The sequence below is a fragment of the Tursiops truncatus genome, chromosome 10 (assembly GCF_011762595.2).
Source record: "Tursiops truncatus isolate mTurTru1 chromosome 10, mTurTru1.mat.Y, whole genome shotgun sequence".
NCBI lineage: Eukaryota > Metazoa > Chordata > Mammalia > Artiodactyla > Delphinidae > Tursiops > Tursiops truncatus.
The window spans coordinates 391986-406944 of record NC_047043.1 but is presented as its reverse complement, the minus strand read 5'-3'; the positions used below and the strand labels follow the sequence as shown (position 1 = coordinate 406944).

The 14959-nt window shown below is 43.3% G+C and overlaps 1 protein-coding gene across 7 annotated transcripts in view; it reads left to right on the top strand.

Moving 5' to 3' along the window:
- Positions 1-14959, top strand: part of EXOC2 (exocyst complex component 2) — a 155465-nt gene that overhangs the window by 36052 nt on the left and 104454 nt on the right. For all 7 annotated transcript variants that reach the window (XM_019944989.3, XM_019944990.3, XM_073810234.1 and 4 more), the window contains exons 4-6: positions 1338-1464; positions 12346-12459; positions 13902-14026. In XM_019944989.3, the coding sequence (XP_019800548.1) occupies positions 1338-1464; positions 12346-12459; positions 13902-14026 (366 nt within the window). The remainder of the gene's footprint in view (positions 1-1337; positions 1465-12345; positions 12460-13901; positions 14027-14959) is intronic.

Sequence of the window (14959 nt, the reverse complement as noted above, 5' to 3'; positions counted from 1 at the left end):
AGAGGATTGAATGAGTTAGAACATTGGAGAAAGTGCTTAGCATAGGTCCTCACACAAACTAAGGGCTCCATAAATTAGTGTTTTTAATCATTCGTCTCCTAGCTCTTTATGTATATGGCATCTCCTCTGCTAAAGTAAGAATACTGTTAGATTCATCTTTGTGGTCCTGTAATGACTTGCACATGGTCAGTACTTAATAAATATTTGTGTAATGTAGGACTATCACAGGCATAATTAAACCCAGGCCTTCTCTCATATAGAAAAGCAAAGAGTTTTGCAAATTTTGTTTTCTGTCTTAGAGCATAAAGCCTTTCTTCAGCATTATATCCTTAAATTCCTTGATTCTTTTTAATAAAAATTTGAGGAACTTAAGGGAAAACCAAAAATGGAATTTACATTTATGTACGTGTGTGTATGTAAACGTATGTACATATATATACATACAATATTTTTGTTTTTGTTTACTCACTTTTATTTAATGTCTTTGAAAACTGAACTGTGAAATTAAAGCAGGAACTTGTTTCCCGTTTTCTGGAGGAACTTAAAAACATTTTGACAGAATCCAGCATCATCTTGTATCATGTTTGTACAGCAGGTGAAGAAAACTTATTTGAAAGTATTGATTTTATGCTAAAACGCTCTGCCCAGGACTTAGCACAGCACAGGCTCAGGAAAGGCCTATAGACCTGAACCTGGGAGTGTCTGGGCCTGAGCTTACCCTCTGACAGAGCTTCCTTGTGTCATCCTGGTAGACCTGTGGGTGCCCATAGAGTTAGAAGGCTCACGAGGAGCCCTCTGGTCCCCCGGCCCTGCGCTCTACTCTGCTCCCTCGCACACTGCCCAGCCTCTGTTTCAGCCCAGTCCGAGCCACAGGAAAGAGGGTACTGTTTTCAGAGATTATATTTTGTTTTTCCTGAATATCCTAGTCATTTCCATCACACAAGCCGTGCATTCCGTGGAAGGTGTTTGATTTCTTTATATTGATATAAGGATTGTTGGGTGTTCTGTTGATGTACCAAATTAATTGTACTGCTTATTATTTGTAAAATACATTTGTTTTAGAGAACTTTTTCTCAGAGGCTTAACTTGTCTTCTGTATTGAATAATGTACAGTGCAATCAAGAGGTGTTATTTTTGCCTTTCTATAGATTTTTAGTGGTTTTAATTAAGCTACCAGCCATTAAAAAAAAAAAATCTGGAGCTTTTGTGCCTTCAGATCTTTAAAAAATTACTGTAGCATGCATTCTGTATTAGGTGTTTCAACAGTAAAGCAGTATGGTAAGACTTAGTGCCTGGGGAGTGTGTATCTTATTAAGGCTGTGCTCCTCATTTGGTAGGTATTTTGGATCAGTCTGCTGTGTGGGTTGATGAGATGAATTACTATGACATGCGCACTGACAGGAATAAAGGGATTCCTCCCTTGTCCCTGCGTCCTGCTAATCCACTCGGCATCGAGATTGAAAAGTGAGTACCGCCTTGCCTCCATTGTCTTTATTTCTAGCTGCTGAAAAGTTCTGTGCACTCAGTGAAGAGAGTCGGGCTCCAGGAACATCCAGGGAAGCACAGTTGAAGACACTCTGTTGTTGGGAGTCGGGCATCATCTCTAGGAGCTTGGTCAGCTTTGCTAGAGCGAACCTTCCAACTGGTTAGAACTGTTGGCGAAAGCTACTTACCTCTTCAGTTTTTGAGTTTACATTTTGTGAAGAGGAAAAGTATCTTGAAATTTTGAATAACTAATACTTTTAATGATATGAGAATTAACGGGTTGTCTGGAGTTGGTAAGTTTAAATATTTAGATGGTACTTGAGATTAAAACAGAATTTTCCATGTGCTTGATTTTTCAGGATATATTTGGCAGTAAGTAGAACCAAGGTAGTCCTGTCATTTTGTTTACAACCCCTACCTGTAATTCATACTTAATTCAGACTTACTTTACCAGAATTGTGGCAGGTAAATCTTACAAGATGTCTCGGACCAAATCTAGAATTCCCTGTTCTCATTCCCTAGTACAGTGTTTTCGTAGATTTTATAATCAGTGCCTTTATCCTTGCAGCTTCCGTAGTCAGTTCACCTGACACGTTAGTTGTTTCTGACTTGTCTCTCGGCCTTAGTGACTCTGCTGGTGAAGTTACTATTGAGCGTTTCTCCATAAGCATTTCTGCAGGTGACAGATTAGTTCTGCTAATGCTTTAGCCATAGTTTATTTTAGGTTTTTCTAGGAATGGAGAAAGTTGTCCACTGATCTTTATATATTTAACCTTCAAGCCTACACTTGAAGACCATTAGTAAATCAAAAGTAAGCTTCTTTTTCACCTGCTGGGGTTTGCCCTGGCTGAGAGGGAGGGAGCACGTGTTTGTCTTGGGAAGTTGTCTTGTGTTGAAAAAGGCCTGGGGTTTGGCAGCTTTTAGTGAGCGAGGACTGTCCTGGGTCACAGCTGGGAAGCTCTTTGGCCAGCGTGGGTCATTCTGGAGCTGTTTTAAGGGTTTCAGTACCCGATAAATTAAGAGTTTAAGGATCAAGAAGGTCCAGGAAAGAAAGGTAATTGCTGGGTCTTTATTTGCGCGTAGTTTCCTGCATGAATGGACTTTGTGGCTGAGAGTAAACCTCTCAGTGGCCTGCTTCAGTGGCCTGGATTCGGCTTCTTTCCAAGGCCCACCACAAAGGAAGTGTGGAGCAGAAGCGTTCTTTGGATTGTTCTTTTGTAAGGAAGATACAGTTTTGCACCCTTGTACCAGGATTATAGGAATATGGTGTGACTTTTGTCTGAGCCTTAGATGGAACTATCAAAGTTAGGATTAAATTGGTTATTTACTATCATAAAATGGATTTCCCTAATTTTTAGTTTAGCATGTAACTCACCCCTCGTTTGATCTCTTTACCTTTTCATGTCCTCTTACTTTTTGATTGTCTTGATTGTTCCTGTTACTGCCGCTGCTCACACAGGGGTTCGGCTTGAACCCTCTCTTGCAGCTCTTTTTCTTAATACATTTCGGGATAATCCCGAGGTAACGTTGGTAATCAGCCAGAAGCACTAAAAGTGCCTGGCTCTTTAGAAGTTGTTTTTCTTCTTCTCTGAGGCAGTCTAGTTGGGTCTGAGCCCCTCTCTCAGTTTAAATCTTGGCCCTCCCGTTACTTGCAGGGTGACTTGGAGTCTGCTCAGCTTCCTCAAGGTGCAGACTGGGCGGCCTGGGTCACGCGGCGTGTGCGTTTCAGCAGTGGGGACGCTTACTCGCAGTGGGCGCTGGTTGGATGTTCGTCGTCGTCACCGTGATCCCCTGCTCTTCTTACATGTGCGCTACTCAGTGCTGTGCCCCCAGGGAAAGAATCTTCTTATGACTTAAGATTTCAGGGTGATGAATTGTATTCAGATCTTAAAATAGTATTATGTACATTCAAGAAGTGCTTAAATGGTGATAAAATTTACAGTAATATTTCTTTGAAGTTGTTACTTGAAAGTTTCAGAAATAATCTGCTTAGCCATGGAATAACTAAAGGATAGTTTTTGAAAAGGTAAAAGCTTGACTCTCATACAAATACAAAATGCGCACGTGTCCAAGCTTTTATTTAATTCATTAATTAATGGGAAAACCAGTGAAATGTTAAAACCAGTTCAGGGGGAATTCCAGAGGACAGACATAATGGGCAGTGAGGAATGCTGAAAGGTGCAACACCGGCCACTTCTCCTCAGTAACCAGTTGCATCTTCACCTGACATGTATTTCTGTGCCAGGCATCCCTGGTCACCATCAACCCTCCACTTCTGCTTCTGTAACAGAGCTGCAGAGCAGAGACAAGGCATGGATGGGGGAAGATCAGGGGACCCTGGGCAGGCCCTCCAGACAGTGAAAGGATGGCCAGGAATCTTTTTGCCCATTTAAAGTCTTTCGCAAGTTTTCTGGTCAAAAGGAAGAGTGGATAGACGGCTTCCTTGGTGGCGCAATGGTTAAGAATCCGCCTGCCAATGCAGGAGACACGGGTTCGAGCCCTGGTCCAGGAAGATCCCCCATGCCACAGAGCAACTAAGCCCGTGCGCCACGACTACTGAGCCTGCGTGCTAGAGCCCGTGAGCCACAACAAGAGAAGCCACCGCGATGAGAAGCATGCGCACCGCAATGAACAGTAGCCCCCGCTCGCCGCAACTAGAGAAAAGCCTGTGCGCAGCAATGAAGACCCAGTGCAGCCAAAAATAAAATAAATAAATTTAAAAAACAACAACAGCGTTCACTTAAAAAAAAAAAAAAGAGTGCATAGAGATACTAGGAAGCAAGAAAATGGAAGGTGAAGGTAGGAAAAGGTATAGAAACCAAGAAGAAGAGTATATAGTTTGGCCAGAAAAATGTTTTTCCAGGTTCCTTTTCACCTTTTAAAGATACTGTCAGGAAAACTGCATTTGTTTTATTGAAGTCTGACTTCAGATAGAGAAGCCTTATTTTAGAAAAAGAGAGTAGGAAAGGAAAAGCAGATGTTAAAATATTGGTGTGGGTTTTATTTCCCTGACTCTCTTAATATCTTTTAGATAAAAGCTTTGGTCCCTGTAGAGAATGGTGTTAACATTGAGGTTAGAATCCCTGAGAGCATTTCCTTTTACTATGTCTCTTATTTCTGTTTCTTAATGTCATTTGGGGTTTCTTTTATAATTAAAAGACGGGAGAGGACCTATTTTAAATTTTTAAAAAAATGTCATCAGAGAAGGAATAACAGGATTTAATTACTTGCTTGTTGAAATATACTAATTGAGAAGGTTTGAAGAATTATGACTGCTTGTTATAAAGTACCGTGGTCCTGATGAATTACCAGACTAGAGTAGTGAGGTCGCCTTTGGAAGAGGAATCAGCTCCTGGTAATTACAATGCTGAGTGTTCATGGCAATGCTCAGCCCACAGTCAAATGCACAAGGTGGAGCCAGGAGGAGCCTTGCAGTGTTGTGGCCACTTCATGTGACCATGAGTAGCAAGCACGAGTAGCCGAATACAGTGTTGTTCTTTGGTGTGAGGCAGAGTTTAATAAATGTTTTATTGGTGTGCTCGGTGTGCACGCTGCCGTCTTTCAGCCCACAGGCTTAACACCTGGCGTTTATGGGCCTCCTTCGTCTGCTGAAGTTCTGCATATCCCTAGAGTTTTAACTGATGTTCTGCACACATGGTGCCTTGATACTTATAAAAATGTTACTAATTGCTCAGAAAAAAATAACTTCACTTTGAACTGAGACTAGGATTTGCTTGTAAAAAGTCTGTATTTCTGATTTACTATACTGTCACAAATACGCATTCTTTGCACTGCTTAAAATTATGATGGAGACAAACTTAACTGAAAAAGAAGGTAAAAACAGGTTCATATTAATAAGTAAAAGCCTTCACTCTGTTTTATTTCTTAAAAGTACTCTTTGCCTACTAGGAGAATATCTATAAGTAATGTTTTTGGAGACAGTACATACATGGGAGTTAGGGCCTTAAAATGGAGCTTTGCCCCTCCTGTTCTTATGGGATCTGCAACCTTTTTGTGAAATTACTGCCTGGGAAGAGCTGTCTAGAGTAGTCAGTTGATGCACCACTAGTATCTTTATTTCCACAGAGGCTTCATGAACAATGCAGGTCTGACTTGCTCCTCATCAGTTTACTTTCCAGTACAAAGAAAAGGTGTCCAGTTTTCCTGCTCCATTTAGAAGACAAGGAAAGGTGACAAAATAATTCTTAGTATGAGTGTGGAAGGGAAAAAAGCCTTGGGTAAATTTTCAGAAATGTTATGAAAACAGATTTGTGGGCTGTGATGTAGTGCCTAGATCCATAAACTGGACCAAAAAAGGAAAAAAAAACACACAACGTAAAACAAGCTCATAATATTTAAGGTGCAGAGTAACACTGGTGCTGGAGTGAAAGCTATGAGAATTGAGTGTGACACACACTTGGAAGAGCCCCCTTTCCTCCTATCTTTCTACCTGCAGGTCAGGAGAGCGTGTTCCCCTTGGTGTGAGCACAGTGATGCAGCCGTACCCAGGCTCCTCTGCGCAGGTAGTTAGACTTTCTCTCAGAAGGGTTTTTGTTGTTTTGCTGGCTCGCGGGTCATCACTGCCAGTCGTTCTCGTACTTGAAAGTGAATGCTGCTGTGTTGAGAGCATTCCTGTTTTGCATCTGACCACTGGGTCAGTCAGGTCCGTGTACCTGGGGCTTCATGGCTAATCCTTTTTGGAAGGTGTAATCCGAGCTCACACTGCCATCTAATGGGGAGCTTGCGCTGTAGGGGCATGAAGCTTGTCAGCTACTGAAACTGTTGGTTCCTTAATGAAAACACTTCCCATGTTTACATGGTAGACTCTGTGTTGCTTTCATCCTCCAGTTAGTGGGTTTAGTTTGAATCACTCAGAATATACCTTGCTGTTACTGACTTGCTAAGCCATCACTTCACTTGGAGGGTCAGAGCCTAAGATCCAGTTATTGTGGACAGAGGTTTAAGTTTTAACTCTCCAGACTTCGTGCTCCATTGACACAGTGTTTCTGCCCTTCCTCATGCTGTTACCAAGACCATTAGCAATTTTCTGCATTCTGAATCACTGTCTCCCTCAGTTTCTATCTTTCTGGATTTGTAGTTGTGGGGTTTTTTTCATGCCTGAGATTCTCTGGTTCTTTAATTGGCAATAGAAGTGTGGGGTCCTGCTCTTGACTATTTACATGCAACCTCTCCGGGGCTGTTTCCTGACTGTAAAATGGGAATACATAACTCATGTTGTTACGAGAATCAAACAAAATGGTTCTTACGAAGAGTCTGTTAAATATAGAGAACCAAGTGGAGAGAATAAAAATAACAGCAGGTAACATTTTTGAGCATTTATCACATGTCAGAAACTGCTAAGCCTTCCACACTGCATTACCTACTTTAATCCTCAAAATATTCCTAAGAGGAAGATACTATGATCCCATTATCCTCATGAATAAATGGAACCTTAGAGAGGTTAAATACCTTCCTCAAGGTTATTCCAACAACGCTAGCCAACTTGTAACTACTGCCGTGGGCCGTCTCTGCTTTTGTGGGTACACTCCCCACAGAGCATCATTGCTTCCCGTGTTGTCGTTCGTTGTCTCTTTTTTCTGGATCTTCTGTTTCACATTCATTTTGAGGTGTTTGCAAAGAAGATCTTATTTTGGGATAGACTCTTGACTCAGGATGCCTTCAGCTGTGAGTAGCAAAAACGAAAATTCATTCTGGTTTAAGCAAAAAAGATATTTATTTTCTCATAATATACAAAGTCCAGAGATGGTGGACTCCACGATTGGCTGAGTCTGTGGCTCAGAAGTGTCACTGAGATGTAAGGAGCCTGGGTTTGCTGTTCTGCTGCTCTTTGAGTGGCACTGATCTCCTTCATAACTGTAGAGTGGCGTTAGAGGTTTCTAGTGTTGCGACGACAGTAATACACAGGAAATAACAGTGTTAAAATAAAGATCCAGTATTGCAGAAACTGTAATAATACACAGGAGATAACGAAGCTCGGTAAAGTCTGAGGGCAGAAAGACACCGTCTTTTCTTAGTTCTCCTTAGAAGTGTGGAGGCCTTTCCCAGAAATGCTCCAGCAGCTCTTTCCTCAGACATTGTGGTCAAAATCCAATCACTCGATCAATAGCAAGGGGAGCACGATAAGCACAACTGCTGAGGATTATTGGTGTTCGTACTCAGTGAGGCGTGGACACCCCACTCTCTCTGCAGGTGGTTCTGTCCGCGAAAGGGGAGGGGACGTCGGGTCTTGGGCTGACGGCGGGCCACTTGTGTGGTTTGGATCGAACTGTCTGACTCCGTGACAGAGTGTTGTCATCTTTAGTGTAACTTGTCTTATTCTTGTACGGCTGATTCCTAATCACTCTTTTTCTAATTTAAATGTATAGTAAGATTGGTAAGAGTTGAATGTCTTCAGGAAGAAATCACTCTAAAATAAACTCATTCTTAGGGGTGATTATGAGGGTTTGAGAACTAGGACTTAGTGTTCTGACCAAGAGAGATCCAGTACCTTTCAAAGTCTTGACCCGTTCAGGTGCGTGAAGGAGCTGTGTGTACAAGAAGTGCAGTGGGTGGGGTGGATTAATGCTTCAGATCTCAGTGGACAGCTCTCACGTGGCCCCTTCCAAATGTCGCCACTCACACTAATGCCAGCACTCAGGGTCAGCCCCTGCCCCCCGGCTGCGCTTGAAGGGACGCACAGGGGTGCAGAGCCCATGGAGTCCTGCGGAGGACGGTGTGGGGAGGGGCTCCCGGGGCAGCAGAGTCCTCTCGTAGAGCCCACACTAGACTTCAGGCCTTTATCCTGTGATGAAGCAGACCCTGTACATGTGTGAAAACAACAACATAGGGCATTACAGGTGAGGTGTTACTAAGGTTTAGGGATCAGATCAGTTTTAAGTGTGGGAAGTTCTAGATGGTTGGGATTTGTTATCTTTCAATACCACCAGTTTAAGCATCCTAACAGTATAGGATATAACCTTTTGTTTTTTAACTTTTTTTTATAGCTTTATTGAGAAATAATTGACAAATTTGTAAGATGTTTAAAGTGTACGTCTTAGTGATTTGATTTACGTGTACATTGTAAAAGGAGTCCCACCATCTAGGTAACTAACACATTCATCACCTCACATATTTACTTTCTTGGTGGGAACATATAAGTTCTATTCTCTCTATGGTGTTATCACCTATAGTCACATATTACACATTAGATCCTCAGACCGTATTCATCTCGTGAGTGAAAGTTTCTACCTCTCCCTATTCCCCCATCTCCAGGCAACCGCTCTCCTACTCTATTTCTATAGTTTGACTTTTTAAAAAATATTTCACATATTTTGCACATCTGATAAGGGGCTTATATTTGCACATCTGACAAGTGGTTAATATCCAAAATATATAAAGAAGCCTACAACTCAATAGCAAAAAAAAAAAAAAAAAAGCCAATCTGATTAAAAAATGGGCAGAGGATCCGGACGTTTTTCCGAAGAAGACACACGAATGCCAACACGCACATGAAGAGGTGCTGAGCATCACTAACCATCAGGGAAATGCAAAGCAAAGCCACAGTGAGATCCCCTCGCACCTGGCAGAATGGCTCACAACAAATAACAAGTGTTGGAAGAGGTGTGGAGGAAAGGGAACCCTCCTGCGCTATTGGTGGGAACGTAAATTGGTGCAGCCACTGTGCAGAACAGCAGGGAGGGCCTCAAAAAGTTAAATATAGAGCTACCATATGACCCAGCAGTCCCACTTCTGGGTATTTATCCAAAGAAAATGAAAACAGGATCTCAAAGTTATCTGCACCCCGTGTTCACTTGCAGCATTAATTACAGTTGCCAAGATATGGGAACAACCTTTATTCACAATAGCCAAGATATGGAAACAACCTAAGTGTGCATCCACGGACAGGGGGTTAAAGGAGTTGTACGTGTGGGTGCCCAGGCTCGCATTGTTACTCAGGAACACAAGAACGTTACTCAGCCGTGAGAAGGAGGACAGTCCTGTCATCTGCAACAACGTGGGTGGACCTTGATCTCAGTATGCCAGACAGGAAGACAAAGTTTTTTTCTTTCTTTAAAACTAAACCCATTGAGTAGTACTTGCTGTCAGACCTGTGGGAACTGCGTGGCCTTAGCCATCTCACTGTGGCATACAGCTTCTGTATTTTTTAGTTTCGTGTCTGCGTTTGGTGCCTCTTTGCTTTATTTGCTGTCACTGTCTCAGAGCCTTTTTTGTCCTGTCATACTTAACTCCAGCTACTCTTCTCACGTTGTGCTTTGATGATGGGTAGGAACCACCCAACGAGAGTAAAGCTGCAGGGCCCGAGCGAGGGAGAGAAGCTCAGTTTGGCTCCCAGAGGCCCTTTCTGCTGCTCTTTTGTCAGTTGTATCTTCAGTGTCTTGAGTGTGGACCTGACCCTTGTTAGGTGAGAATTTCATGGAGTTGAATAATTTATAAAGACTGTTAATAGCAGGGATTTAGTTGGTATCAGGTGATTCTGTGGTACTTTTGATTCTGTTAAGACTATTTAACTTCAGGACTGCATGGAGCGCCACGTTGACGAAAAAGCAGTAGGTGGACCGCCATGCCCTTCTTCGCACTGATGAGGCCCCACTGGTGCACCAGGCTGTCCTTTCCAGCTTAGACAGCTCCTGGGCAGATACCTCCCGGTGGTGAAGGTAGAACTGTGGCTCGTGACCCTTGCCTTTCAGAGCGAGCGGAAGGCTCCTGGGTGCCTCCCTGGGGCTCAGCTAAATCTCCACTCAGCGATATATTCCCCCAGAGTTCCAGCGTGGAGGCATGAAGTATAAATAAATAAAATGATAAAAACTTCCAAAGGTGACAGGATTTTATTACTAAGTAAAGTATCAAACCAGCATGAAGAATCTAAACCAAAATAAACTTCAAAAAATGCAGTTCTCCAACTCCCTCTCAAAGACTCTGGTGACAGTGACCAGCGTGCCTATGGAGCACACACTCAGAGGCACACCTGCTCACACACATCCCCCAAGAAGATTGAGGCTACAGTTATTCTTCACTCTTGAAGCCAGTGAGGAAAGATTAAGGTTGACTTGGTCTCCAGGTTACTAAGACTCAGGTGATGCCAGCTTGGTATCCACGGCTCCCTTAGTCTCATCTCACCTTGTCTGTTACTCCCATGTTAAACCTTTTCTTCCCCTAATTAAGGAAAACTCCGTGGTGAGAGAGGTTAAGTGTAGCAGGAGGGAACATGGGACCTCCTGGCCGAGGTGCCAGCCTCCGTGTCCAGATGCCGGGTTTCCAGGGGAGATCGTGGAGAGCTGTGTTTTGGACTTGTGTCCCTTGCCCTCTGGGGGAGAATGGGGACAAAGGAGCCAGTAGAGAAGAGGAGGGTGGGCGAGGGCTGCTGGAGGGTGTGACGGGCTTCCCGGCCACCCGGTCAGGGCCCCCGAGCCCAGGTGAGCACCTCCCTCTCCCTGGAGAGAGTGGGCTCCAGGCCTTTGCCAGTTGTGCCCAAGGGGACTGGTCACCTGCAAGGTGAAGGGCTCCAGCGGGCAGTGCTCGTGGGTGGAGGTGGGATGTTGCCCTTGGACAAGGCTGCCTAACTTCTTAAATGAGGCTGTGTCTGTGATAATGTGGCATTGGGACTCTCAGAGAAGTCATCAGACCTGCACACCTTTTCTTCCAGGCTGGGGATAATTTCTCCCACTGAATAAATTTTAGAGACAAAATAATTGTGTGTCCCGTATGGGGGTGGGGAACAATTTCAGTCAGAGGGGAACGAGGTAAAAACGACCAGGATGTTTGCAGGAAACTGTGATCCCTTTGAAGTTGCTGGAGCTTCAGCTTCGAGGATTAGGGTAGCAGAAATGAGTCCTGAGAGAGAAGCAGGTTTGGGAAGTGGAGGGACTTGACCGCAGAGCTTGGACTTCATTCTGCAGGCGGAGCGTGGGCACTGTAAGGGCTGCTCGCTCACAAGCCCTCAGTGGGCCGGGTCCTGCCCAGTTCTGTTTGCTCTCAGACACAACCTGCTCACCTCCAGTGTGGAGCCTGACACCTGTGGTAGGTACTTAATTCGTGTTTGAATGAATAGATAAATGAACTGATCGAGAAGTTGACCTTAAAAATGTGGGCAAGAAAGTGAGCTACAGATAAGGGAGTGTCAGGTAGTGTAAGCTTTTCTTGAAATTGATCTAGACGTGGGCATAGAAACATGGATACTATATAGATCTGATTTTATCAGTAGGGGTCATCAGGCATCAGTGTGTCTTAAAACAACTTTCATATAGGTCTTGAACAAAAACCATTGTAACAAGTTGATTTACTGTTTTTAATTTCAGTGTACCCAAATTTTGATTTTTATCTACTGAGTAGGAAATGATTTCATGTTTGGATAGATTTCATGAAGTATCAACTCAGCCTCTTTAAATCTTATATTCGGGCTTCTCTGGTGGCGCAGTGGTTGAGAGTCCGCCTGCCGATGCAGGGGACACGGGTTCGTGCCCCGGTCCGGGAAGATCCCACATGCCGCAGAGCGGCTGGGCCCGTGAGCCATGGCAGCTGAGCCTGCGCTCCACAACGGGAGAGGCCACAACAGTGAGGGGCCCGCGTACCGCAAAAAAAAAAAAAAAGGAAAAAAAAATCTTATATTCTTTTTTTGATGTAATTTCTGTATTTTAACTAATTTCCTATCTTACATATACAGTCAAAGTTTATATGTTAAGTTAGCTGAGGTGTAGGAAGTATATTTTTTTACACATGCAAACGTAGGCTCCATGATGTATCATGTATCATTGTAATGGTTTGTATTCACGTTTATTACTGTTGGTTACATCTTTGTAGTAATAGCACTCAAAATATATCTTAAACCTTTTCCTCCCTCAGAGGTAAATTTCCCCAGAAGGACTTAGAAATGCTGTTCCCTGGAATGAGTGCTGATTTTACAAGTGAGAACTTTTCGGCTGCCTGGTACCTCATAGAGAACCACTCCAACACCAGGTTAGTGGGTGCTGGGCTGTGTTGTGTGGTTTCACGGGGTGCAGCTCATCAGACTTCAGGTAACGCGGGTTTCCCTCTGGCTTTGCTGCTTAGCAGCCCTTTGACCTCGGGTGAGCTTGTGAACATCTCAGAGTATCTGTTTCCTTATTTATAAAATGGGATCATTAATCAAGAGGACCCCTATTTCCTACTATCATGTTCTTTCTATATGTTTCGTTATTTATGCCACCCATTAAAACTTTGGAGTCTCAGCTGTGTCCTGTGTCTGAATGTGATCCCCCTCCCTACTCAAGTAACAGAATTCTCGAGTGCTGCTTTAAAACGAGGAACACACCTCCTTCCCTGACCAGAGAGCAAAGGAAGATGAGTTATTTATCATTTCGCAAAGACTTGGCTTAAAATTAGCCAAAAAATAAACAAGGGTCATATATCCAATTAAAGTCCTCCTTTGTATCTGCTACGTATAGTTTACCCACCCTCTGTACAAGAGCAGATCTGTAACTTTTTCGCAAGACTGGCTTAAAACAGTTATATTTAGTAAAAATGTTTTAATAAATCAGTGGCTTAGTGTTTAAAATTTGTATTCTTGAAAAGCCAACTTGTTAAAATATACCTTAGGCGAAATCCTTCCCTCACCTATTGGGATGAAAACCATTATAGAAAACAGGAAAAGTTGGTATATACCTAGAGTAAATTTGGCCTGATAAATTTTTAGAGCAAATGCCTGTCACTTTCTTTGTGGAAGATGGTTCTGAGTTCACATTATAGATGTGCTTTTCTGTCACCATGTCAGGATTGATCTCTGTTCTCTGTGTAGGGCCATCTTGGCATTCAAGAATATAGTTAACATTTTATATAGCCAGATTTTCTTAGCTCAGGTGGAAATAAAACTTCTAAAATACAGAGATCTGACTGTTTTTTCTCTGCCTGAGATATAAAGATGAAATAGTGTGATCTGTTTAGTTATTTAAATTTTGAGTTGACCCCCAGGTTTTCTGTAATTTCACTGTTAATGGCGGGGCCTGGTCATGATGGGCTGAAGAGGACAGCGTGCGCAGCTTGTGTCCAGAGCATAGCAGTGGACGTCCAGGGGGTCCTTCTTAGTCCTGTCACCCAGCACTGCATGGTCCAGGTCTCCACATCTGGGAGACGCTCTTCAAAACTCCTTACCTGGCAAATCCTGTGTGTGATTTGGGTCGATTATAAGAATGTCTCCATGTGTATTTACTTCCCAGGGTTCTGACATATGAGGGCTACAGATCTCCTTGTATAGCTGCTGTAACTTTGGTGTTCATAACATGTAAAGGTTTAGATCTAGGTAAGCATTTGAAAGCTTGGTTTCATCTGATTACATACTGTATCAGTCTGTATCCTTCCAGGGTAGGCTTCAGTATTTCACACTTGATGCATCATCTTCTTGTGGCTTCTTCATTTCACTTCAGTTTTGAACAGCTCAAAATGGCCGTCACCCACCTGAAGAGACAGGCTAACAAGAAGAGCGAGGGCAGCCTGGCGTGCGTGAAAGGGGGACTCAGTACTTTCTTTGAGGCACAGGACGCCCTCTCAGGTAAGGTGACCCCCAGCCATCTGCTGGGGCTTCCCCGCGGACACCAGGCCCTGCACGTACGGAGTGTTTGCAGGCTGTGATGCTGAGGCTGTGTCCCTGGGAGCGGAGCTCTGCAGTGGCCACCAGTCAGTCTTTGCGGCCGGGCTGGAATCTCTTTGAAGGCTTGGTACCTTAAGTATTTGTCCCTGAGGCTTTGCTCACCCATCAGACACGTGTGAAGTAGGAGACCACTTTGCCTCCCCGCAGTGTCTGGTGTCCAGGGACGATAAGGAGTTAAATCCCAAGGGTAGAATTCTAGAATTTTAAAAATCCTTGTACAGCCATCAGTATCTTGCACATGGGACTAATTCTGTAGATGTGACCCATTGTGTGTTTGGTCTGGGAAGAACTGGTGATAACGTGTCCTTTCTTTGTAGCCATCGCCCCACCAGCCCCGCACGGTAGCTAACTCCCTCACCCACATACTCATCCTTACATGTGAAGGAAATGGTATTTAATAGAAATGGTATGGCTTTAGACATTTCAAGGGAAGATGTTGGATAGGTTATTTTATTTTTTTCTTTTTAACTACCTTTAATTAATAAAAATCAAATTATTGTTTATCTAGTAAAAAGTAAGATATATTAAAAAAAAAGTTAGCCCAATTCTTTTTAAAAACAAAGACACCTATAACTAAGTACCTGTATAGCTAAATACCTATAACCCAAACTGTAGACTAAGAGGCCACACCTTCCTCAGTTCAGAAAGACTTAGTTTTTTAAATTAATTTGTATTGTTAAAGTTCGGACGTCCTATTAGCTTTTTTAAAACGCTTCTCCTCCTGGGCCAGACACGCTTGGTTGCCTTTTGACAAGTTAAATGTGCATCTGGTACAGCTCTCTGCACGTAGAAGTTAGGTCTTTGAAGGAGTGAGTTGTGAATGCCTGGGAGGGA